At 44.9% G+C, this 23,058-nt stretch overlaps 1 protein-coding gene across 1 annotated transcript; it reads right to left on the reverse strand.

Moving 5' to 3' along the window:
* AQP8 (aquaporin 8) lies at nucleotides 1–15,996 on the reverse strand. Its single transcript, XM_063101117.1, has 8 exons — nucleotides 15,966–15,996; nucleotides 12,779–12,960; nucleotides 8,316–8,495; nucleotides 7,957–8,204; nucleotides 4,962–5,088; nucleotides 2,985–3,196; nucleotides 1,350–1,484; nucleotides 1–94 (listed from the first exon to the last, which is right to left on the reverse strand). Exons 1-8 carry the CDS (start codon nucleotides 15,994–15,996, stop codon nucleotides 1–3), a joined length of 1,209 nt encoding a protein of 402 aa, XP_062957187.1.
* Nucleotides 15,997–23,058: the final 7,062 nt, after the last annotated feature.

A 23,058-nucleotide genomic window follows, 5' to 3' on the forward strand; every position in this document is an offset into this window, starting at 1 on the left:
TCAGCGTAGGGCATCTGAGGCAGGAGGAATCCCACCAGTTCCGCTTCTTTGTCTCTTCAGGATTAGGCAGGTTTCCCCATCTCCAGTGAAGAGCCTACAAGAAAGATGGCTCAGTGAAGTCTCTGAGCCCCTGAAGGGGAGACCATGCCCTTCATCCTCTCTTTCCACGCCCAGAATTCTCCAGAGAGATGACCCTGAGCCTGTGCAGCCCTGATAGCCAGATCCCCCAGGGAGAGAGAGAGAGTGTGTGTCCTGTCTTGTTTCCAGCACTTTTCCTGAAGATGCCCATTGCTGCCATTCTGCAAGTGGCAGACATAGTGATTAGTGATGCTTCTCACTGACCCTCAGGCTGAGTCCTGAAGGCCTCCACAGCTGCAGTGGGCAATCCAGCAGTCCAGATTGGTGCAGCCCAGTGCCTGTCCTCTCCCAGACAGTGCAAGGTAGGCCCAACTTGCACTAAATCCCTGCACTACCAGGAGCAGAAGGAACAGGATGTAAGAAGAGAACCCGAGGAGAAGACAAGCAGGACAGAGGGGCCGCTGCAGTTTTTCTACCTGGAATCCACTTATCCTTCTGGCAACATCAACCTTGTTATCCTTTGCACAATTCTGGGATCACTGTTCACATTGTGTTTTATGTGAGTGGCGTCTCCAAACATGCTTGCTCTTGGGGGCACCATTTACGTGGTTGTCCTATGTGGATGAGGCCCCCTAGAGTTGTACAACACCCCTGTGGGGAGGTATTCCTGCCCTACTCTTGGTCCTACTCTCGGTTGTTCAGATAGTGCTGACCTCACCCCCACTTCAGGGTTTGGCTCATGCTCTAGAAAAGCCAATAAGAGTGCCTGACCCCCATGGCTACAGTGATTGACTCAGAGGTGAACATAGAACCCAAGCTGGTCCAATTCAAACCAGTGAATATCAGACCCAGGACTTTTTCTAGAGCTTTTCTATTTCCTGTGGTCATTAAGCTGCTAGGATATAAGCCTAGAGTAGCTGGTGGGCATCTCTGCCTCTATTGGAGATCCCAACTAAGTATGAAGCCCACACAGAGGAAAGTGGAGCCTATAAGAAAGACCAAGTTCTAAAAACATTGTTTGAGCACCACCTGAAGCCAGTGCTGTCTGTGAACTTTTCAGTTGTGTGAGCCAATGAATTCCCCTTTGTGACATAAGCTGTTTTGAGATGGATTTCTGTCACTTGCAACCAAAGGTCCTAGATAGAGCCATATTCTTTGCCTCTGAAGAAGACTCCCTGTTTCCTCCTCCAAACCCAAGTGAGAGCCTAGCCCTCTAACCCTGGACTCTCTGGGAGCTGTCACCAGGTGCCACGCAGATGTCACGCTCGTACCTAATGAGCAGTCCTACAATCAGGCTAGCCAGGATTGGGCCCAGCCAGTAGATCCAGTGGAAGTCCCAGTGGTTGGCCATCACAGCAGGTCCAAAGGCACGGGCAGGGTTCATGCAGGCTCCAGACACAGCACCCCTGCAAACATCCAGCCACACTGGTCACCAGGATCCCAGCCAAGCAGGCCCCAACTCACCTCAAATTCATAACCCCAACAAGGCCTAGGTCCCACACCACCCAGAAACCCTCTCTAAACTCCCATATCATGGGCTCCTGGTGGACCCCAGGGAAGGTAAGGAGGCTATTATCACTAGAAAGTAAAAGTTGTATCCACCCTACCCCCCGGGCATGCAGTCTGCCACTCCCCACACACCCTTCTAGAAGAATGGCCAGCAAAGAATGCTTGTTCGATAATGGCAACAAGTTCCAAAATGGGTCTAAGTCTTTCCAAAGTCTATAAAGCAAAGTCTAGCAGTTGCCAACCACTTTGGAGTCAAGTTGGCTTAGATTCAAAACCCAGCCCAGCTAGTTCTAGCTTTGTGACCTTTGTTAACCAATCTGTGTCAACTGAGGGAAAAGTACCCATCCCGTAGTTTGTCAGAAATGAACAGGAAAATGCAGATAGAGCCCATGCCTTGCATATAATTAACGCACAGCAAGTGTTAGCTACAATCCAGCTGACCCAGTTGAGGCCCTGTTGTGCTGCAAGCTTGGGACTCAGCATCTTCTGGCGGGGGGGGGCGCTGTTCCTAGGTGTCTGTGTCCTTATTCTGTATTCTGGTGTCTGTATCCTTATCCCATTCACTCAAGCTGGTGTCCTGCAGACCTCATCTGACCCTGTGTCCAGTAGCTAAAGTCAAAAGGATGATTTAGTAGGCTTGTACATGAACCAGGTGCCACTAGGGGCAGCAAAGCATAGCCACAGCTTTGCACACATTCCCCAGCCCATCCCAGAGCCCTGTCCCAAAGATGACAGAGGGTTGACCCAGGAGAAAGGCTAGGCTTTCTGCGTTAGAAATAAAGGAAGGAGTTGGGAATTAGGAAGGAGCTCCTTCATCCCCTTCAGCTAATGCAGGTTCCTGTCCTAGATCTGTCGCTTAATTTGCAGCCGCCCAATGACCTTAAACAAGTCACTGTTGTCCTCTCTGAGGTGAGCCTCAGTTTCCTCATCTATAAAATGGAAGAAATAATCTCTGACCCAATCTTGTCTCCTTAATCCCTTCCCAAGCCTGCTGAGAGGTTCAAAATAAATGAGACAATGGGCTCGGATAATCTTTGCAAGCCTGAGACTAACACCTGGCTGCTCACAGCTGAATGAACGCAGTCTGCAGGAACACCCTGTTTACACTGCAAACACTAGAAAACTGCATATAAAAATCCAGATTTCTGGCTTTTCTTGAATGAACTTAGAAGAAGGGTCACCCCAGACACACATTCTCACACAGACTAGAGTGAAAGTGTGTGGCCTCCTTAGATAGATACCACAGTCCCCACCACTCCCTGTCATCTGCCCAGTGCCCTGCGTCCACCATTTGGTGCCTATTGACAGCAGTCTGTGACCCTCAGGCCTAACTTCTTCCAGAGCCGAAACTCAGCCCAGATCTGGGCACAGTAGTCCCACTGCCGAGGGATACTCACCCTGCCAGAGTACACACGGTGACACAGAGGCCGACGGTGTACGGGACCAGAGGGTTGTGCATCTCATTGATGGCACTCATGCACACAACCAGCGCCAGCAGTGCCGTCAGGATGATCTCCGCCACCAACGCCCCCACCACCTGCCCCTCCTCCTGGACTATCACAAAGGCCGCCCCAGATGCATTCCAGAACCTGTCCTCAGGACTCACCACCTGCAGAGAGAAGCTGCTCAGCCTCGAGGTAGGGGGGGCCGGAAGTGGGGAGGGGTTGGAGCAGAGAGAGACACAGCTGGGAGCTGAGGGGAGGGGGCCTAACATCTTGCCCCCCTGAGGAACCAGTGAAGCCTCATGTCCAATTTGCAGCTGGTCATATCTGGTCCACACCCCAGCACCACCAGCTTTTACTGTGTGACTCATTGTGAACTACTGGACCTCTCTGAGCCTCATTTTGCTCATGTGAAAAACGGGGATAACCCTGCGGTGTTTCCAGATGTTACAGGCCTGAAGCTTATGTAACTTAGAGGACACTCTTTGAGGAAAAGAATATGAAAATATCTTTTACAAACTTTTCAAACACATGTAACCAGGTGAACACATTGCTAGGCCGCTTTGGGACCTTGGAAGGGGCCTGTGTGAGCAGAGCCCTGAAGCTTCAGCTCAGTGAGCTGCACAGGGAATCGGCCTCAGGTTACCATGGTGCCTGGAGCGGGAGGGAAGACAGCACACATGCCTCTGGGCTCTGGCCCCAAATCTGGGCTCTGCCACACACCAGCTTGTCTGAACTTGGGCATGTTGCCTACTTCTCTGTGCATCTGTTTACTCATCTGTAAAACAGGGATGATATTTGTAGCTCCTAGCTCACGTGGAAGGAACTTGGCATGCCTGGCACATATATAACACCCTCCAAGGACTGACCATGGTTTCTCGTACAGATGTTGGGAGATTAAATAAGAGAATCTCTGTAAAGTGCATAGTGAGGAGGGTGTGCTCAGTGAATGGCAGCTGCTACTCTGCACTTGTCATCGCGTCTGACAAGTGTCAAGTGGCAGGGCTGGAGGGAGAGTCTGGGTGCTGCTGCCTTTCATAGAGAATCAGAGCAGGAAGGTCCAGGCTGCATTCTACAGACAGGGAGACAGCTGGAGGTCTCCAGTGGGGGCACAGAGAGACTAGAGCAGGGAAGACAGCAGAATGAGATTTGACACCAAAGTCTGCAGTGGGCCAGCACCGAGAGCTTTACACCTAATCCCAGCCGGGCTGATAAGGCTCTCCCATCCACCCAACACACATACACATGCACGTGCATGTGCTAAGCAAGACACACATCCTGAAGGGCCTCTAGTTGAACCGAGACATCGGGGCAATAGCAAAGAAAGAGAGAGAGGAGGTAGAGAGGAAGGCAAGAAAGAAGGGAGGTTAGGAGAGAGGGAGGAAGGAAGGAAGGAAGTCCGTCCATGGAATTGTGTGTGGAGCTATAAAAATTCTGTGGCTGAGAGGTGGAGTCAGCCTTCCTGTTGGGACAGGAGGATTCCAAATTGAGTATCAACTCCAATCAAAGGTAACTCAGTTTAGAGGCAGGCAAACTGGAGAACACACAGAGAAGTTAATTCAAGAGTTTCTCAAGGAAATTGACCGTGCTCATCCGTATCTCAGTCAGTGCTTAGGGAGATGTTTGCAGAACAAGTAAACAAGTGAATGAATGAAAAAAATCAGAACTATACTAATCAACCCCAAAGCCAGAAATAGGATTAGGAAGAGAAAAATCAACTCTGGAATTTGCTTCCAGGCCTGACCAGTGAAGGGCTGTGTCCAGACACTGACACTACAGGGTAGGCTTGTAGGGAACCAAAGTAACTTAGCATGTCCTCCTCCCCAGTAGAAGAGGGCTCAACCAATTCCACCCCCACCCCCCCAACACACACCCTCCAGCAGCCTCATCACAGACAAAGCCAGCAGCCCAGCCTCCTTAGGGATTACCCACCTTGGCCAAGGCAGCCCCAATCAGCGCCCCACACAGCTGGGAGATCCAGTAGGGAATGAGCATCACCAGGTTGAGGTCTCTGGTGACTGTGGCCAACAGGGACACCGCGGGGTTAAAGTATCCACCACTGTAACCCAGGAGAGCAGACAGAAGACATGAGGCCAAGGTTCAGGGCTGGACAGTAAGGCTGTCATGAGACAATGTGTCCCAACCAGCCCCCCAGGCTGGCCTTGCAGGGCCAGGTTCAGTCCAGCCCAAATAGAAATAGGCACCAAATCTCTCCCATTTTCCCTGAGGTGCCAGGTGGGTGGGGTGAGGACACAGGGAGAGAACCAGGGAAGGGAGGTGCAGCCCATAAGCCCTAAACCCAGACCCCAGGACAGCCCGAGAGGAAGAACTTGCAGGGACACCGTCCCTCAGCTCCTTCCACACTCCTTCAGAGCTCCCGCCAGCCCTTCAGAGATGTGGCCACAGGTCAGACTGAGGTCCCAGGCTCCAGATCAGCAGCCAAGAGAGGTATCCTGGCCTCCCCTTATAAGGAACGAGGCCCTGAACAAGAGCTCCTCATTGGTTGAACTGCTCAGCCAACAAACACCCTAGTTTGTGTCTGAAAGTGTGATGAGTGTCAAATTGAGATTAGGAGTTCTGGTTGGAAATGGCATTGAGAATCAGGGGTGGGGTTGGAGGTTCATGACTGGGTTAGGGAGTGGGATCGGGATCGGGAGTTTGGGATGTAGATGGGAGTTAGACAAGTCAGAACCTAGGGTTAAAGGGCAGGTTTAAGTTGGCCAGACCCTCCATCGCTCATGGATAAAGAGCCTTCCTATTCACCAAGATGTTCAACCAGCCAGACCCAGAGCCAGGAAGCCCCCCAAGCCCCTGCTGTCCCCATCAGGATCCTGTGCAGTCCCACTCTGATGAAGGAACTATCCTTAGAGTTCAGCCCATTAAGTCCCTCTGGTACCCAGGAGATGAATGCTCCCCATAAGAGGGAAAGTGACCCCCAAATGTTAAGAGCTCACCAATGGACCTTCCCACCAGCCCCCTCTCCCCCTAGGGGACACAGAGCATTGAACTGAGACTGGATGGAATACCTTGGCTTTGTCCAGCACCCTGACACTTCCAGACTAGCTGTCCCCAGCTTGTCTGGCCCTGCTCTACGCCTAGACCCTCAGGGGAGATCGTGCATGATTTAAAAGCACCAGCCAATGCTCAGACTCATAAGTATGGGAGAGGAGCAGCCAGGCCTGCTTGTCCTCAAGTAGCTCAGCCTGGGCTCTGCCAAAGCGAGCAGATGAATCAGGAGCAGAGTGGCTTCCCACAGAAGACTGCAGTTAGCATCCTCTCAGGCCATCAGCCTCTCCTCTACCATCTCACCTGGCCCAGACTGGGAGAGAAACTGTTATTCAGAGCAGGGCTTGCCCAGGAAGAGGGCTGAGCTATTTGAGGACCACGCATATTCCCCAGATTAACTTCACACTCATTAACAATAAAACAATCAAGACACTTTCTTAGTTCGTTCATTCATTGTTCACTCAGCATGTAGTTTTTGAACACTTGCTGTGTGCCAGGTGCCAGGCTGGGTGCTTTATGTACCTTATACATACAGCAACCTCAAAGTCAGTGCCTGGCATGCAGTAGGTGCTGAATAAACACTTGTTGAAAAAGCCAATGACAAAATAAAAGACTGGTCTTGCAGTATACTGCAGTGCCTGAGCGATGGTCTCTCCAGCCAGCTGTCCTGGGTTCAAACCCCAGCTGCATGACCATGGGCAATTTATACCTCTCTGTCCCTCAATGATCCCTACCTGATAAGGCTGTTGCAAATATGTATTAACACATGTATAGCACATAGTACTGTCTACATAGTGTTCAGTAAATATCAGCTATTAACATTATCCACATTTATACCACTGCTCACAGAAAGGCTCAACCGCTTGCCCTGGTCACCCAGCTAAGCAGTGACAAGGGCTGCATTCAACCCCAGACCTCCTAAACAGATCATGTACTTTTCATTCCACCCACAGCCTCCCCTGGACATTTAAGGAGTTATCATTCTCTTTCCATTGTGGTTTTCTCAGAAACAGTAGTTCAATTTCCTCATTCAGATCTATTTTCTGAGTGAGATTAAATATGGACTAACCATGCCCCACATCACCCTGCCAGGTGCCTCACTCAAGATGGTCATTATGGTTGATTGTCCTAGGAACCCACCAACCTTCCCACAGACACCTCATCAAGCTCTTGTACAGTTAAGAGCTGAGCAAGAGGACCCCTCCCTCTCCCTGCCCCTCCTCTCTGGTCACCACTGGACAGGCTAGGATGACAGCAGGTACCTGTACACCCAAGTGGGAAAAGCCCTCGGTTAGTTCTTCTGCACTCCTCTGCTTTCCCTAAAACCCCCTTCTAGTGGAGACACTAACACAGCCACCAACACTCATTGATGCTTGATCTGGGCCAAGCTCTTCACATCATTTCATCTCCTGCCTCCCACATGAGGCATTCGGGTTTGGGCACCAGAGCCAGACAGCTTGGACTCAACTCCAGGCTCTGCCACTCACTAGCCTTGTAACCTTGGACAGGTTACAAGCCCTTTCTCTTTCCCAGCTGTTAAACGGGGACAATAACAGGACCTACCCCACAAGGTTGTTGAGAGAGTTAAATGATGAACATACTAAAGTCCTTAGAATAGTACCCAGTACATGGTTAACAACATGCACATGTTGGCTTGAAAAAGAATAATTTTCAAAATACACTATTATTCCCATTTTATATGTAGGGAACTTTGTGTTTCGAAAGTGATTTGCCCAAAGCTACAGAGTTCGTAGGCAAAGAGCCAGGGGTTGACCCCGGGCAGTATGACTTCCCACCCCACCCTCCTGTCCACAGCACTCCTTGGAATCCTGTGTGTGCCCGGGGGTCCCCAACAGCAGCTTTGCTCCCACCCCCAGCTCCCCAAGCTAGCACCAGGCTAAATGATCGGAACTGGTCTCACCTGATTTTCCCGAAGATGGTGGTAATGATCGCCACACCCAGCCCTTGGACCAGGGCCGGCTGCAGCAGTCCAGTGTCCGTCCCGGTCTCAATGACTGACAGACACCCAATGAAGATGAACAGGGCAGAGCCCAGCAGTTCGATCAGGCAGGGCTGCACAAACTGCTCGAACCTGGATGCATGCCTCTTGCCACCTGCGCTTGGCTCCTTCATCTTGCCACTGCCAGACTCAAGGTCCCGCACAGTTGCCTGCTTAGGGGAAAAGGGAGAGGGACACGGGTGGGAGGAGAGCCTTGAATTCATTCTCAGCAGCCCCTGGCACTGCCAGGCTGGAGAGGAAGATGCCATCAGCAGGCTCACCTCTCCAGACATCAGGGTGAGATGGCACAAGCCCTGGGCTCCTGCCTGAGATGCTGAGAAGCCTGCTGTCCTGGACACGCTTGTCTCTGGGACAGGGGCCACTGATCCCGCTCCAGGCTCTGCTACTTTTATAGGACTGCAGGTACCAGGAAAGCAATAAAGCCCGGGCGGGAGGTTGCCCTGAGGACACCAGAAGAGGAAACTTTAAAAAAAAAAATCTCAGTACAGGGCAGGGCATGGGGGTGGGGGTGGGTGGGTGTCAAGGATTGCTGAACTTTCTGCCATCAAGGGGAAAAGGCTCTGGCTTGGCTGTGTCATTTGGGGACCACACTCCAGGCCATGCACAGTGGCAGACAGAGGGCCAAGCACCCCAGCTCCCCAGGCCCCAAGGAGACCAGCACATGTAAGTGGGCAGGAGGAGGGTTCCATCAGGTTGGAACAGCAAACTCATCTTCAATTATTTTTCCATGGCTTCCCACAGATATCCCCTTTTACCTGTGGCTTTGACACCTGCACTCACCGGCTAGCCTGATCCAGGCCTGTCGGTGTATACGTGAGGATCCCCCACCGACAGAGGCAGAGGAGACTAGAAAGAGATGGTGATAACGGGCTACCTGGATTTCAATCCCAGCTCTTCTGTGAACCAGCCACATAACCTAGAGCGCATTACTTACCTCTCTGGACCTTCACATGCTCATCTGTGTTCTCATCTGTGAAATGTGAATGATGGTGATACTACCAATTTCATAAGGTCGTAGTGAGGTTAAATGAGTTAATATATGTAAAGTGCTCAGGACAGTGCCAGACATGTGAGAAGCACAATACCAGTCCATTAATTTAGAATATTTAATTATATGTAACTAATATTCATATTTATTGAGCACTTTCTATAGGCACTGGGCTAAGTACCCACCTTGGATTGAGTGTCTCCCCAAAACTTGACTCCCACTGTGACAGTGTTAAGAGGATGGGAAATACCATTATGTTAATTGAAAGGTTGGGCCTTAACGAGGTGATTAGATTGTTAAGACCATGCTGTAGTGAATGGATTAATGATGGTGGTCAGGAGTTTTAAAAAGAGACTGAATGAGGAAGTTAGGCTCTCTCTGCTCCACCATTTTCTCAGTGTGATACTCTGCCATCACTGTCACCACCACTAAGACCTTCACCAGATGTGTTCCCTGGACTTTGGACTTTCCAGCCTCTGAAACTGTAAGCAACAAATTTTATTTTCTTGTAAATTACCCAGTTCCAAGTATTTTTTTATAAGCAACAGAAATAGACTAAAACAGAAAATTGCACCTTCTATGTGTTATGTCATTTAAACCTCACAACCACCCTGTGCGGTAGGTATTATATTACAGCCACGTCACAGATGAGGAAGTGGAGTTTCAGGAAGGCTGAGTTTCCCAGGATCCTGCAGCTTATGTGATCGCAAAACTTGTGGGCTGTCACAAAAGACAATCACTATACGATTCTACTCATACGAGATTCCTAGAGCAGTCAAACTCAGAGACAGAAAGTAGAATGGGGGGTTTCAGGGGCTGGGGGGATGGAGAATGGGGCGTTAGTGTTTAACGGGCAAAGAGTTTCTGTTTGTGAAGATGAAAAAGTTCTGGAGATGAATGGTAGCAATGGTTTCACAACAATGTGAATATACTTAATGAGCTGTACTCTTGAAAATAGTTAAAATGCTAAATTTTCGATTTTATGTTATGTATATCTTACCACAATTGGAACAAAAAACTTGCAGGCTAAGCCACTATGCTCTGCTTCCTTTCTAAGATGGATGGATAAATGGATGGACGAATGGATGGATGGAAGGGAGAGAGGGATGGAGGGGGAGAGGGAAAGGTGGAAAGATGGGTTTCCTTATTCCTTCATTCAATAAATAGTTAAATAGCTACTGGCATCCAGTTGCTGGTCTAAGAGCTGGCTGGAGATGTAGCAGTGAACAAGACAAGCAAGGATTCTGTTCTGTACCCATAGCTATTATCTGGGTGTCTGTAGGTATAGATAAAGGTAGATAGAAAAATAGCATTAAAGATGGGGAAATTTTCATGATGATTTCTACCATTTATTGGCTATTCACTGCAGCCCCACACCAGGCTGAGCACTCTGCACATATTCATGACTTTTCTCATAGGGTTATTGTGAATGAGATAAGTCCTATTTCTTATGCCCACCTCCAGAGGATAAAAATGAGGCACAGAGAAGTTAAAGAACTTGCATATGGTTGTGTAGATAAAGAGTATCTGCCTTAGGACAGAAGTGGATATATCTGAACAAGGGTCTGACAGTTTGTTGACAGCCCTTGTCAGGAGAGGCCCTGGAGTACAGTGCCTCTGCTGAACATCTGCGTATCACAGAGGGTTTGGGGATTTACTTTCTTTCTCATTTTTTTCAGCCCTGTTCTCTCCCTCCTCCAAATCCCACAGCACATTATGCAAGATGTTTCCTATACCCTTCCTGCTGTGTTCCTGGAAATAGCGACATAAGACAGTCACCCAACCTTCAGCTTCCCTGTCTCCCTCTTTCTTTGCCCAAGTGTTGCCAGTGCTGCTGCTGGAATAATTCTCTCCTGTTTTCACCCAGGCCTTCTTGCTTAGTCTCTTGAAAAAAGTCAAACTAGCATTCATTATACTTGTGCCAGATGCTAGGCCCTGCCCTGGACACCTTAGACACATTCTCTCAATTAATACTTACAATAAACTATTACTTTTCCCACTTCATGGCAGGAACTCCCTGCTGGTATTTCCGTAACAACTCCTCATCTGGTCTCACCTCATGCAGTTTTCACCCATGCCTTTATTACTGGATGCCTGCAGGGGAAAGTTTTGCACTTGAGTGCAGGTTTGGGGATCACACCTCTCTGTCCTTCACCAGCTTCAGTCTCAGTTTCCACTTCTGTAAAAGTGGGCTAGCCCGTCCCCATCAGTTGTTGTGTGGATGAAATAAGGCAATGCACTTAGCACAGCACCCAGTTCAGAGAAAGTACCCCATGAATGGTAGTGATGATGGTTTGTATTAGTCAAAGAAGGCTAACTGCTATAACAAATAACCCCAATATTTCAATGCCTAACATAATAAAAATTGATTCATTGTTTGCATAATAGTCCATAACGGGCTTGCTGTGGTTTAAATCTGTCCCCCAAAGTTCATGTGTTGGAAATTTAGTCCCCAGTGCAACAACGTTGAGAGTTGGGACCTTTGAGAGGTGATTAGGTCATGAGGGCTCTGCCTTTGTAAATGGATTAATGCTGTTATTGCCAGAGAGGGTTCCTGAAAAAAAGGTGTTTCGCCCACTTTCTCTCTCTTTCCCGTGCACATTCTCTTGCCCTTTCACCATCCACCATGGGACGATGCAGCAAAATGGCTCTCACCAGGTATAACCCCTCAACCTTGGACTTCCCAGCCTCCAGAACTGTGAGAAATAAATCTCTGTTCCTTACGAATTACCCAGTCTCAGATATTCTGTTGTAGCCACACAAACAAGCTAAAACAAAGCCTCAGGATCCAGGACACCTTCATCTTGGAGCTCTATCACCTATGTCCTCAGATCACCTATGTCCTCAGATCTTCTCCAGCAAATGGAAAATGGAATGACAGAAGGTGGAGGGTTGTGCAGGAAGTTGTTATAGACTCAATTAAGATATGATCTTTTTTTTAGACAGCTTTATTGAGGCATAATTGATATACTGTACATAAGATAAGATATGATAGTGTTTTCAAAGGGAGTAAGAGAGAAAGCATCATGGAAAATGCCAATAAAAGAGTGCTTCCAAAAGTTTATGGAAAAATAGAATTAAAAGATAATACACATTTTTCCATAAACTTTTTGAAGGACGATTACAGGTGTTCATTTCTCAAAATACAACTGTACAATATTAAACATATTTTTTCCTTTTTTAACTTTTTTATTAGCATATTCATTGTTAGAAATCATACTTATTCTTTATGCCCCTTATCTAATCCCTCCTCCCCTTCCTCCGTCCCCCCCCCCATAACCATAGATTTGTTCTCTCCGTCTGATAGATGAACTGTTCCTCTGTTGGTTTGTTGCCTAGATGATCTGTCCAGTACTGAGATAGGTGTGATCAAGTCCTCTGCTATTATCATAAATCAGATGCTTCTTCTATTACTCTGGAGTGTGCTTTGTGGAGAGAGAGGATGAGGATCTCTTCTTTTTTTTTTTTTTTACGTCTGCTGGTGCCTCTTCTTGTGTCAATGCAGTTGAGAGTCTGGCATGCCATCTACACGATGACTTGACTGCTGTTATAGAGACCAACCACCTTTGCGGCAGCCACAGCAATTGCGGTGGCTATGGTGGGCTACCCATGTGGAAATGGTGTTTTTGGTGTGCTCTTTATCTGGCTGCAGCTGGGTTTGGCTTCCCCCAGCTTCATGCCTTGGGACCCCAATTAAACATATTTTTTCAAACACCATGCATTCCCCCTGCTTACCCCTGGCCCCTCTCCAACTTCCAGAAAGCCTGTCTTATGTGTGAACATGTTTGGCTGATTACATCTGTGTGTTGAGGTCAGAATGGTCAGAGGGGCCCCTCCGGGAAGGAGAGGGCACTGGCTGTTGTCTGTGATGTAGCTGTGTCCTGACACCCCTCTTCCTGCCTCTATGTGCCTCTGCCCTGTCATGCAGAATTCCAGGCACAGAATTAAATCCCAGGCAAACATATTGCATGGCTCATTGCTTTAAAGCATATTGAACAAGAAGCAAATTCTAGAAGCGTATTTTTATGCTGTAAATGTAATTCATTAAAAATGAACAAAGACAAGGAAGATACTAGGAGGGAATGGGTAAGGGTGTGAGTATGCATGTATGTGTGTGTCTGTGTGTCTAAGTCCTTAAATACATGAGAGGACTTCCCAGGCTGGCTCATGCTTGGCACATGCATTGGTATTTAAGATGGGATAACTCCGTGTTGTGGGGGGGCTGTCCTGTGCATTGTAGGGTGTTTAGAAGCATCTCTGGTTCCCGTCTACGAGATGCCAGTAGCACCCACCATGCCCTAGTTGTAATAACCAAAAATGTCTCTAGATGCCAGAGACCAGCTCCAGTCGAGTTGGGGTCCTTAAAAAAGGGATGAAGAGTCGGCAAAAATAACAAACACAGGCAGAGACCTCGGTTCCTTTGAAGCACGTTCTTGCTCTGCGGGCTGTCAGCGCTGTCGCAGCCAGAGGAGCTAAAGCAGCTGAAGCAGCCTTCAGGCTGAAAACAGCATTTTTATTTGTTACACAACACAGGGGCGTTAATGTGGGCATTTTAACTACATAAACTTTTAAAATTATTAAACCAATAGTTAAATGGAAATTTTTTCTTAAAATTACATCAATTCTCATAAAATTAATAATCCACAAGGTTAAATAAAACTCGGTGGTCGGCCAATTCTTTCCGGTGATTATATCTGTTGTGGTCAATTAGTCCGTGACTCACTGTTCTTGACGTTTCTCACCATTGTGTTTCTTTTCTTCTTGCCCTCGTATTAACCTTAAACTTATTACTACCAGCAAGCATAAATTATGTGTCTGACTCAAAATTGAGACGGCAGCAATTGCGGTTACAAAGTGTTAAACAAACCTTATATATATTTTTAACTTTGATTTAATAATTCTCATATTTCTATAGGCATGAACCTATTGCTCATTTGGAAAAGGAATAAAGGATATTTGAACAGCTTTATCATGCATGTACTTAATATAGTGGCTGTGTGGCCCAATGTAAAGTGTCAAAGTGCACAGCACCACCCCTCACAAAACCAGGTGCATTCAAAATTCCATCTATAATCTTTATCTTTAGGAGGGAAAGCTGTGCATCAGATGTTTTTGTCCCAATATCTTACTAAGATGTTTTTATTTAACTTAGGACACCAATGAGTAACAGGGTTTCTACACATTCTTTCTCATAAACTTAATTCTTCCTATAGTATCTTTTTCCATTAATTCCAACCATTCTCTTACCATTAATGTAATCCCCTGTAAATGACGTTTGCCAACTTAAGTCATATTTAGGACGTCCCCTAGGAGGGTACCAAATTTTTCCTTTTCCCATTTTATAACTCATATAACCATTTACCCAGATGGTGGGAAGAGGATGGGGATTTCTATTGTTTATTAATTTCTTCAGTAAAAACAATTGCTCATGGCTACTCATAAGGTGTTTTTAAAACATCCGTTGGTGTAACAAATTGACTCAAAAGGGACAATTTGGAATTGTTCAGTCTTCCCGGATCTTTTTTGGGATAATCTAATTTTATGACAACAACTGTTTTTGCGTCATTTTTTGCATCTTTTGGAAACTCAGGAAACTGCCACGCTGACCAACACATCAAAAGAGAAAGCAAAAGCAGCACCACGATGCCGAGGCAGAGATCTTTACAGTGAAAGCAAGTGCTCGTAGCCGTGGCCCTGCCAGCAGCTCTCCCTCCGGGGCCTTGCCAACTCGGAAAGGGCAGCCCAAGCTATTCTTTTCAAGACCCCGCCGTGGCATGGACTGCGCCATCTAGATGCTGCCTGATGTCTTCTGTGGGGGGCAAAATTGTGAGGAGATTTGAGCTATTTGGGGAAGGCTCCTCTATCTGACACCCAGGTGGTTATGATCAAGTCTCTGTGAGACAATGCTGAGGTCCCTTACCAGACCAAAGCATTCAGGGCTGTGACATGGCATTTTGGTGGATGATGACCTTAATGTTTGCTCAGAAATGATTGCTGGCTTGGTGATGGGGCCAGACATCTCAAGTTGCTTTATTGATGTGTGCAGCAAATTTTTATTGACATCTTCTGTTTGCAGAGCTCTGCACTAGGCAAAGTCTGAAATAGTGTATTGTCAAGGAGGCGTGGGGCAAAAAGGCGTCCTTCCTCCCAGACTCAACTAAAATTGTTCCACCCTTTCAATATTTTTTTATTGTGGTAAAGTATACATAACATAAAATTTACCATTTTAACCATTTTAAGTGTACAGTTTCGTGGTACTAAGTCCATTCACATTATTGCACAACCATCACCATTATCCATCTCTAGGACTCTTTTTGTCTTGCAAAACTTATACTCTGTGCCCATTAAGCAATAACTCCCCCCTCCCCAAGCCCCTGCAATCACCATTCTACTTTCTGCTTCTATGAATTTGACTACTCTTGGTACCTTGTGTAAGTGAATCATACAATATTTGTCATTTTGTGTCTGGCTTGTATGTATACACCATGTTTTGTTTACCCATTCATTGGGTCATTTCCACCTTTGGGTTATTGCTTTTCAGATTTCAGAGTTCCTAGGAGACACTGAACCTGATGCACCAGAGCAAGCAGACACTTCCTTGATGTTTCTGGAGCATAGGCACTTGCTCGTAGGTGGGGAGCAGGACAGCACTTTGCTTTCGTCATCCCACGGCACACCTATCTGTCCAGAATAGAGATGAGTAACAGATAATCTCTCACAAGCTCACAGTCAAATCAGGGAGATGTGTCAGACACATAAGTGACTGTCACATAAGGGGGTATGTGAGGACAAAGCCAGGTTTAGGTAAACTGCCCTGGAGTTTATGGCTGCCAGAGATGACCTGACTCTGGGCCAATAGACAGGAGGATACCCCCCACGCCCTTCAACACACACCCTTTGTCACAATGCCAGAAGTTCTCACGGTATGAGGAGTCATCTACATTCCCAATCATCCTCTCGCAGAATGCAAACATCCAGGTGAGAATGAAGCAGTCTTATCCACACAGCCCCCTGGGATTCAGTACCACAGGCCGAAGAGAAGGGAAAGGGGGCACAGCCAAGCGGGACCCCAGCCAGCAGCCCAATGGAGAGGGCTCAAATGGTGTGGGGACGTCTGGCAGGAGCTCCAAGTTCTCACCCATGGATGTGCCAGGACTTGCCCAAGTGGAACGAGAATGGAAGTCAAGTGACACTGGCCTGCAATGGGAGCAGGACCCTAGGCAGTGATTAGGAAGAAAGGGGTAGGGGCAGACAGGAGCAAGGAAGAGTGTCAAGGGTCCAGCTAAGTGCACTACGTGGTCAGGAGCTGGCTTGTTAAATAAAACGCAGAAGCTGAAACCTCGCTGGAGGTGTCAGTGTGAGATGGGTGGGAGTTTAAATTCAGACCATGGGTCCAGGAGCACCTGCATGCCACAGGTTAACCCCAGCCACGATGGATTACAGCTTCATTCATGTCATTTAGTCCTCCTAACAACTGTATGGTATAGGTATTATAATTATTATCACCATCTTACAGATGAGGCCCCTGAGGGCCAGAGAGGTGAAGGACCATGAACCAGGACCACACACCTATGAAGAATAGAGCTGAAATCCAACTGGGCCTGCCTGCAAAGCCAGTGCCTTATTTCTCTATATGCTTCAAAAGTGGTGAAATGTCATCTTAAAATCTTTTTTTTTTTTTTTTTAACTCTTTAGGTTTGGCAACTGACTCTGCAAACTATTTTATTTCCATAATCATGGTTACTCATATACACAAATAGAGTAAAAACATCCAGCATTCGTATAGCTTTATTACTCAACTTTAAATAATTTTATCCTTCTGTTCAGGGGAATACAAACAATTCTATAAATCTTAATAATAAAAGCCATATGTTTGATATACAAATTGCTATCAGGTAAAATAGCTTCCAGTGAAAGATAAAGCATATCTTGTTTTTCAAGGAATTATTTATTTAAGGCTGGGAGTGAATAATTCGCAAGAATCAAAATACTCAGTCTCTTGACAGCTGGTAGGTTCTATTTAATGAATCCTTTCAGACTCAAATGTATGCACGGAAATTTATATTGGAGCTCACAGTCATGGGTTAAAGATGTCCTAATACTGTTAGGAAACTGGGTATCCTTATTGAAAAACAAAGAAAGTTGAATCTTTGTCATAATTCTTTACCTCAAAGTAAATTCTAAATGAATCAAAGGTTAAAATGTAAAAGAGAGACTATAAAAGCACAAAACATGGATGGATTTTTTTTGTAATCAAGAGAAGGGAGGAGCTTGATATGAATACCAGGCACTTCTCATAAAGAAAAAGTTTCTATCAATCTGAAGCAGATAAATACAGAACTTCTAAACCAGAAAAGAAAAATTGCTACCAGAAACGAGGTTAAGAAACACATGAAAAACTGGGGGAAAATATTTACGTAAATTATACAATGTTATTATCCCTACTATGTGAAGAGTTCTTATAAATCAATGTGAAAAAAAAAGAGAGAAAAATGGCCAAAAGACATCGAGGAACTCACAAATAATAAATCACAAATAACCTGTAAAAAGATATTCGTAGTAACTAAACATAGAAATGAGTGTACGAACATCAATGACATAACTTTTTTTTTTCATTTAATGGACTGGCAAATTAAAAAAATTGATAAGATCCGGCATTGATAGAAAACAGAAATTCTGGTAAAACAGAATTTCTTGTACATACTTGATGAGGATATAAATACATATTTGGACAATACGTATCAAAGAGTAAAAATATCTTATGCTTTGATCCAATAAGTCTATTTCTCAAAATTTACCCTTGGGGATGAACAGGTAAACATGGAAAGAGGTACACACAAGGATGTTCATTGCCACGGTATTTATAGTAGCAAATTAATATGGAAGCAACATAATATACATTAATAGAAGACTACTTAAGTGGTTTTAATTTTTTTAATTTTATTAGTCTACAAATAATTGTACATATTTATGGGGTACAATGTGATGTTTCAACACATGTATACATTGTGAAATTATTAAATCAGACTAATTAACATATCCATCACCTCAAATATTTATCATTTCTTTGTGGTGAGAACATTTAAAATTCTCTTTTAGCTATTTTGAAGTATATAATAACGAGGGTACTAAAAAAGTTTGTGGAGAAATGTAATTAAAAAATAATATGAATCCTTTCATGAACTTTTTGAAGTACCCTCATACATCATTAGTAATTACAGTTTCTGTGCTGTGCTACAGAACACCAGAATGCATTTCTCCAGTCTAACTGGAACTTTGTACCTGTTGACCAACGTCCCCCCTTTTCCTGTTCACTGCCCCCCATCCCCCAGTCTCTGATAACCACCATTCTACTCTTTACTTCTATGAGTTCCAAGTAAGTAGGTTTTTAAAAATGTTCATAACTATTTTTTAATTGACACATAATATTGTACATATTTATGGGGTACAGAGTCATACTGCCGTACATGTGTTCAGTGTGTGATCAGGGTAATTAGCATATTCATCACTGTAAAAATGTATCATTTTTTGTGATAAGAGCAGTTGAGTTCCTCTCTTCTATTTGAAAACATACAATAAATTATTGTAAATTATAGACACCTGGCACTACTGTAGACCACTACAACTTATTTTTCCTGCCTAGCTGTAATTTTGTACCCCCAAAATGGACTTCTCTCTATCCTTACCTCACACCTATCCTTCTCAGCATCTAGTAACCACTATTCTACTCTCTATGAAGTAGTTTTTTAAGTGATAATATGGGATTAGGAGTTGGCAAACTACAGCCCATGGGTGAACTCTGGCTAGTTGCCTATTGTGGAAATGTTGGAGTAAAAAGGCAGTTTATAAAACAGCATGTATCATATGATTCCATTTAGGTAAAATTCAACACACAGACAATATGTGACTGCACAGAGAGACATCTGAAATATGGTTACCAATGTGTTGTCACTATCTTTGAATGGCACACAATATATATTTTAAATTTTACTGATGGCCATAAAAGAAAGCCTAATTAGTACCTAATTAGAAAATTAGAAAGATTTAATGTTCAATATTGTAATGATGTCAATATTCTCTTTAAATTATAAATTTAACACCACCCTAAGTAAAACACACAGGAGTTTGGGAGAACTTAGCAAAATGATATTAAATATATTAGTTACAATAATACCAGCTGCTGTAACACACAAACCCTGCATCTCAGTGGATTAAACATATTAAATATTTTTTAAACCATTCCTCAGTGATTAGCAGGAGGACATCCACGCAGGGACTCAGGGAGCAGCTCCTTTCATCTTGAGTCTCCGTCATTTTTAACAATTGGCTTCCAAGGCTGCCAGTGAAGGAGAATAGAAAAGATAGACAAACCGACCCATTTCTTAGCTACATCAGGCCCAACGTGACCCATTATCGCTTCTACTCACATTCCATTGCTGAGAAGTAGTCAAACGGCCACGTCTTAGATGCAAAGGGGGCTGGGAAGTGGAGCCATACCTCAGCCTGGGCAGAGTCCCCACAACACTGTGGAAGGAGGGAATGAGTCTTTGGGAGATCACTAACAAAATCTGCTGGCACTGAATTTCCGTAGGAAAAGTAAATGTGTGAGCATATCTAGGACAGTTATGAGAACGAAGAGAATTAGAGGGAACTAGCTCTACCAGATACCAAATAACAATAATTAAAACAGATTAAATAGTTTAGAACTGGAGAGGCAATAGACAAGCCACTGGAACTGAATAAAGAGCATAGGATTACCCCTGAATATTTTTAGGAGTTTAGTTTATGATAAGGGTAGACTTTCAGATCAGTGGGAGTACAGGAATAGTTGCCACCATAGGCTCACCTTTTGGAAAATGAAAGAAAACTATATCCTTACCTCTTCTCTTTTAAGAAAATAATTTACAGATAGAGCAAACATTTAAATGTAAAAAATGTAAAAGTATGTTGATTAATTTTTACTAACGAAATGGAGACGGTCTTTCTGAGCAGGACACAAAGCACATAAAATGTACAGAAAAAGACAGAAGATTTTGATGAAGTTGTAAAAGCAATCCAGTGGAGGAAAGACAGCCTTTTTGACAAATCATGTTGGAGCAATTGGACATCTATAGGCAAATAAGTGAGCCACAACGCATGTCTCACATCTCATACAAAAACTGATTCAAAATTGATCACAGACTTAAATATAAATCTAAAAACTGTAACACTTTTAGAAAAAAAAGAGAAAATCTTCAGCATCTAGAGAGAGGCAAGGCAAAGTGTTCTGAGATTTGACACCAAAAGAACTAAAAATTGATAAACTGAACTTCATCAAAAACTTTTTTGGGCTGAGCCCGTGGCGCACTTGGTAGCGTGCTGCACTAGCAGCGCGGCGACGCTCCCGCCGCGGGTTCGGATCCTATATAAGAATGACCGGTGCACTTCCTGGCTGAGCGCCGGTCACGAAAAAAAAAAAAAAAAAAAAACTTTTGCTCTGCGAAAGACTCTGTTGAGAGGATGAAAGGACAAGCCACATCCTGGGAGAAAATATTTGCAAATCCTGTATCTGACAAAGGACCGATATCTGGACTATATGGAGAGCTCTCAAAACTCAATAGTAAAAAACCCACAAATAATCCAATGAGAGAATGGGCAAGAGACATGAAGAAACATGTTACCAAAGAGGATTCACAGATGGCAAATAAACACGTGAAAAGATGTTGAACACTATTAGGCATTAAGGAAATGAAAATTAAAACCATGAGACATCCCTACACATCTGTCAGAATGACTAATATTTTTTATTAACATTCATTTGTACATTTGTAACATTATTTGTGGGGTATGTGTGTTGTTGTAATACATGCATTTACTGTACATTGATTCACTTAGGGTAGATAGCATAACTTTGTACCTGTTAATCCACCACTTCCTCTCACCCTGTCCTTCCGGGCCTCTGGTAACCATTATTATACTCTATTTCTATGAGAACCAATTTTTTTTTTTTTTTTTTTTTTAGCTTCCACATATGAGTGAGATCATGCAGTATTTGTCTTTCTGTCCCTGGCTTACTTCACTTAACATGATGGTCTCCAATTCCATCTATGTTGCTACAAATGACAGGATTTAATATTTTTAATAGCTTAATAGTATTCCATTATGTATATATACTACAGTTTTTTAATCCATTCATCTGTTGATGGGCATTAAGGTTGATTTAATCTCTTGGCTATTGTGAATAGTGTTGTAACAAACATGGGAGTGCAAGTGTCTCTTTTTATTTTAAATTTTTATTGAAACAAAATTGATCATACATATTTTGGAGTTCAACATTGAGATATCTTGATCAAATCAATATTACTAGCATATACATTGTTAAAAATCATAATTATTCTTTATGCCCCTTGTCCAATCTCTCTCCATCCCCCTCTTCCTCCCCCTCCCCCTAATTGCCTTAGATTTCTTCTCTCCTTCTGAAAGAATAAAGGTTACTCTCTTGAATTGTTGCCTAGGTGGTATGTCCAATGCTGAGAGGTGTGATCAGGTCCCCCAATATTATTATAGAGCAGATGCTTCTTCTGTCACTCTGAAATGGGCTTTGTGGAGAGAGATATCCTCTTCTTTTCTTTATCTCTGCTGGTGACTCTCCTTGTGTCAATGCACTCCAGTGACTGGCAGACCATCTGTGTGGTGGTTGTAGCATCTAGTCGCTTTCGCAGCAGCCATGGTTATTGTGGTGGCTGTCGTGGGCCACCCACATGGAGGAGATGTTTTTGACGTGCTCCTTGGTTCTGTCAGTGTGCCTGGTTGTGGGGAGTGTCCAGTCACCTTCTCCATGCCTTGGGTCCCCGGGCAGGCCATGAGGTGCTGGCACAGTGTGCCTGGTTGTGGTAGGGGGTCCTGTCCCTGGCTCCATTCCTCCTGTCTCTTGGCAGGCCCCAAGGCACTGGTGGTGTGCCTGGGCCAGAACTAATTTTTTGTCCTTTGCTTACTTCTAACATAGGGGAACTTCCTGTGGGAACCAGTACTTGAGCTGTATTGTTGAGCTAAATTGCTGCTTTGCTGCCTTTTCCCTAGGGAAGGATTTTTGTGCAGCTCAGGTTTAATGGTTGATTTTATAGGTACTTCCAGCTCTCCAGAGACTCAGTGCACCTGGGTTGTGTAGAATCTCTGATCTGGGCCTTAGTTTTTTCATCAAACTGCACCCCATGCCATTCTGCATTCCCAACCAGTCTCCTCTGAGTGGTCCTGTGCTGATTGAGGGGCGGATCGGCTGTCCTTGCTGTGTCCCAGTGTTCTCCGAGTGGCCCATCTCTCCCACCATCCGTGCTCCAAATACTTCCCATGGGACAGGCCCTGCTCCGATCCCTTGCGTTGACTCACCAGCCTCTGAATGGCTCCCCTTTTTCAACTGTTCTAGTTCCTCACTTCTGCATATGCATGGGAACCTTAGTGGTCTTGCTGCCCTGGGGGCCACCAAAGTCCTCTTCTCCCCTGCCACCTCCAAGCAACTCCATCTGAAGGGCACAGCTGCGGCTCCTGCCAGCTCTTGCTCCATGTGCTCCAGCACTAAAGTGGCCACAGCCCAAAACACTCAGAGCAGTTTTTTCGTTCTTTCATCATGGTTTCTCCTCCTTCATGAACTCTGTAAGTCTCTCCTCCTCTTCCCCTGAGCTCCAGTGGCCCCAGCATGGCTGATGTTACATTTTTATAGTCGTAAATTGGTTGATTTGTGGGAGAGAATGATGCTGGGGACTGTCTATTCCGCCATCTTGACCAGAACTCCAGTCTCTTTGATACATTGATTTCATTTCCTTTGGGTAGATACTCAGTAGTGGGATAGCTGGGCCATAGGGTAGTTCAATTTTTAGTTCTCTGAGGAACCTCCATATGGTTTTCCACAATGGCTGTACCAATTTACCCTCCCCCCAACAATGTAGGAGAGTTCCCTTTTCTCCACATCTGAATGGCTAAAATTTAAAAAGAAAAAAAGTAACACCACCAAATGCTGGCAATGTGGATTACTCATACAT

Source organism: Cynocephalus volans, chromosome 6 (genome assembly GCF_027409185.1).
Source record: "Cynocephalus volans isolate mCynVol1 chromosome 6, mCynVol1.pri, whole genome shotgun sequence".
Taxonomy (NCBI): Eukaryota; Metazoa; Chordata; class Mammalia; order Dermoptera; family Cynocephalidae; genus Cynocephalus; species Cynocephalus volans.

What these genes read in the sequence shown, in the direction of transcription:
- AQP8 (XM_063101117.1), bottom strand. Translation starts at nt 15,996, where the DNA reads ATGATTGGGAATGTAGATGACTCCTCATACC. An exon ending in TGTAGATGACTCCTCATACC is followed by an intron (nt 12,961 to 15,965) that starts GTGAGAACTTCT and finishes TCTGCATGACAG; the next exon opens with GGCAGAGGCACATAGAGGCA. An exon ending in TTGGGGCTGCCTTGGCCAAG is followed by an intron (nt 3,197 to 4,961) that starts GTGGGTAATCCC and finishes TTCTCTCTGCAG; the next exon opens with GTGGTGAGTCCTGAGGACAG.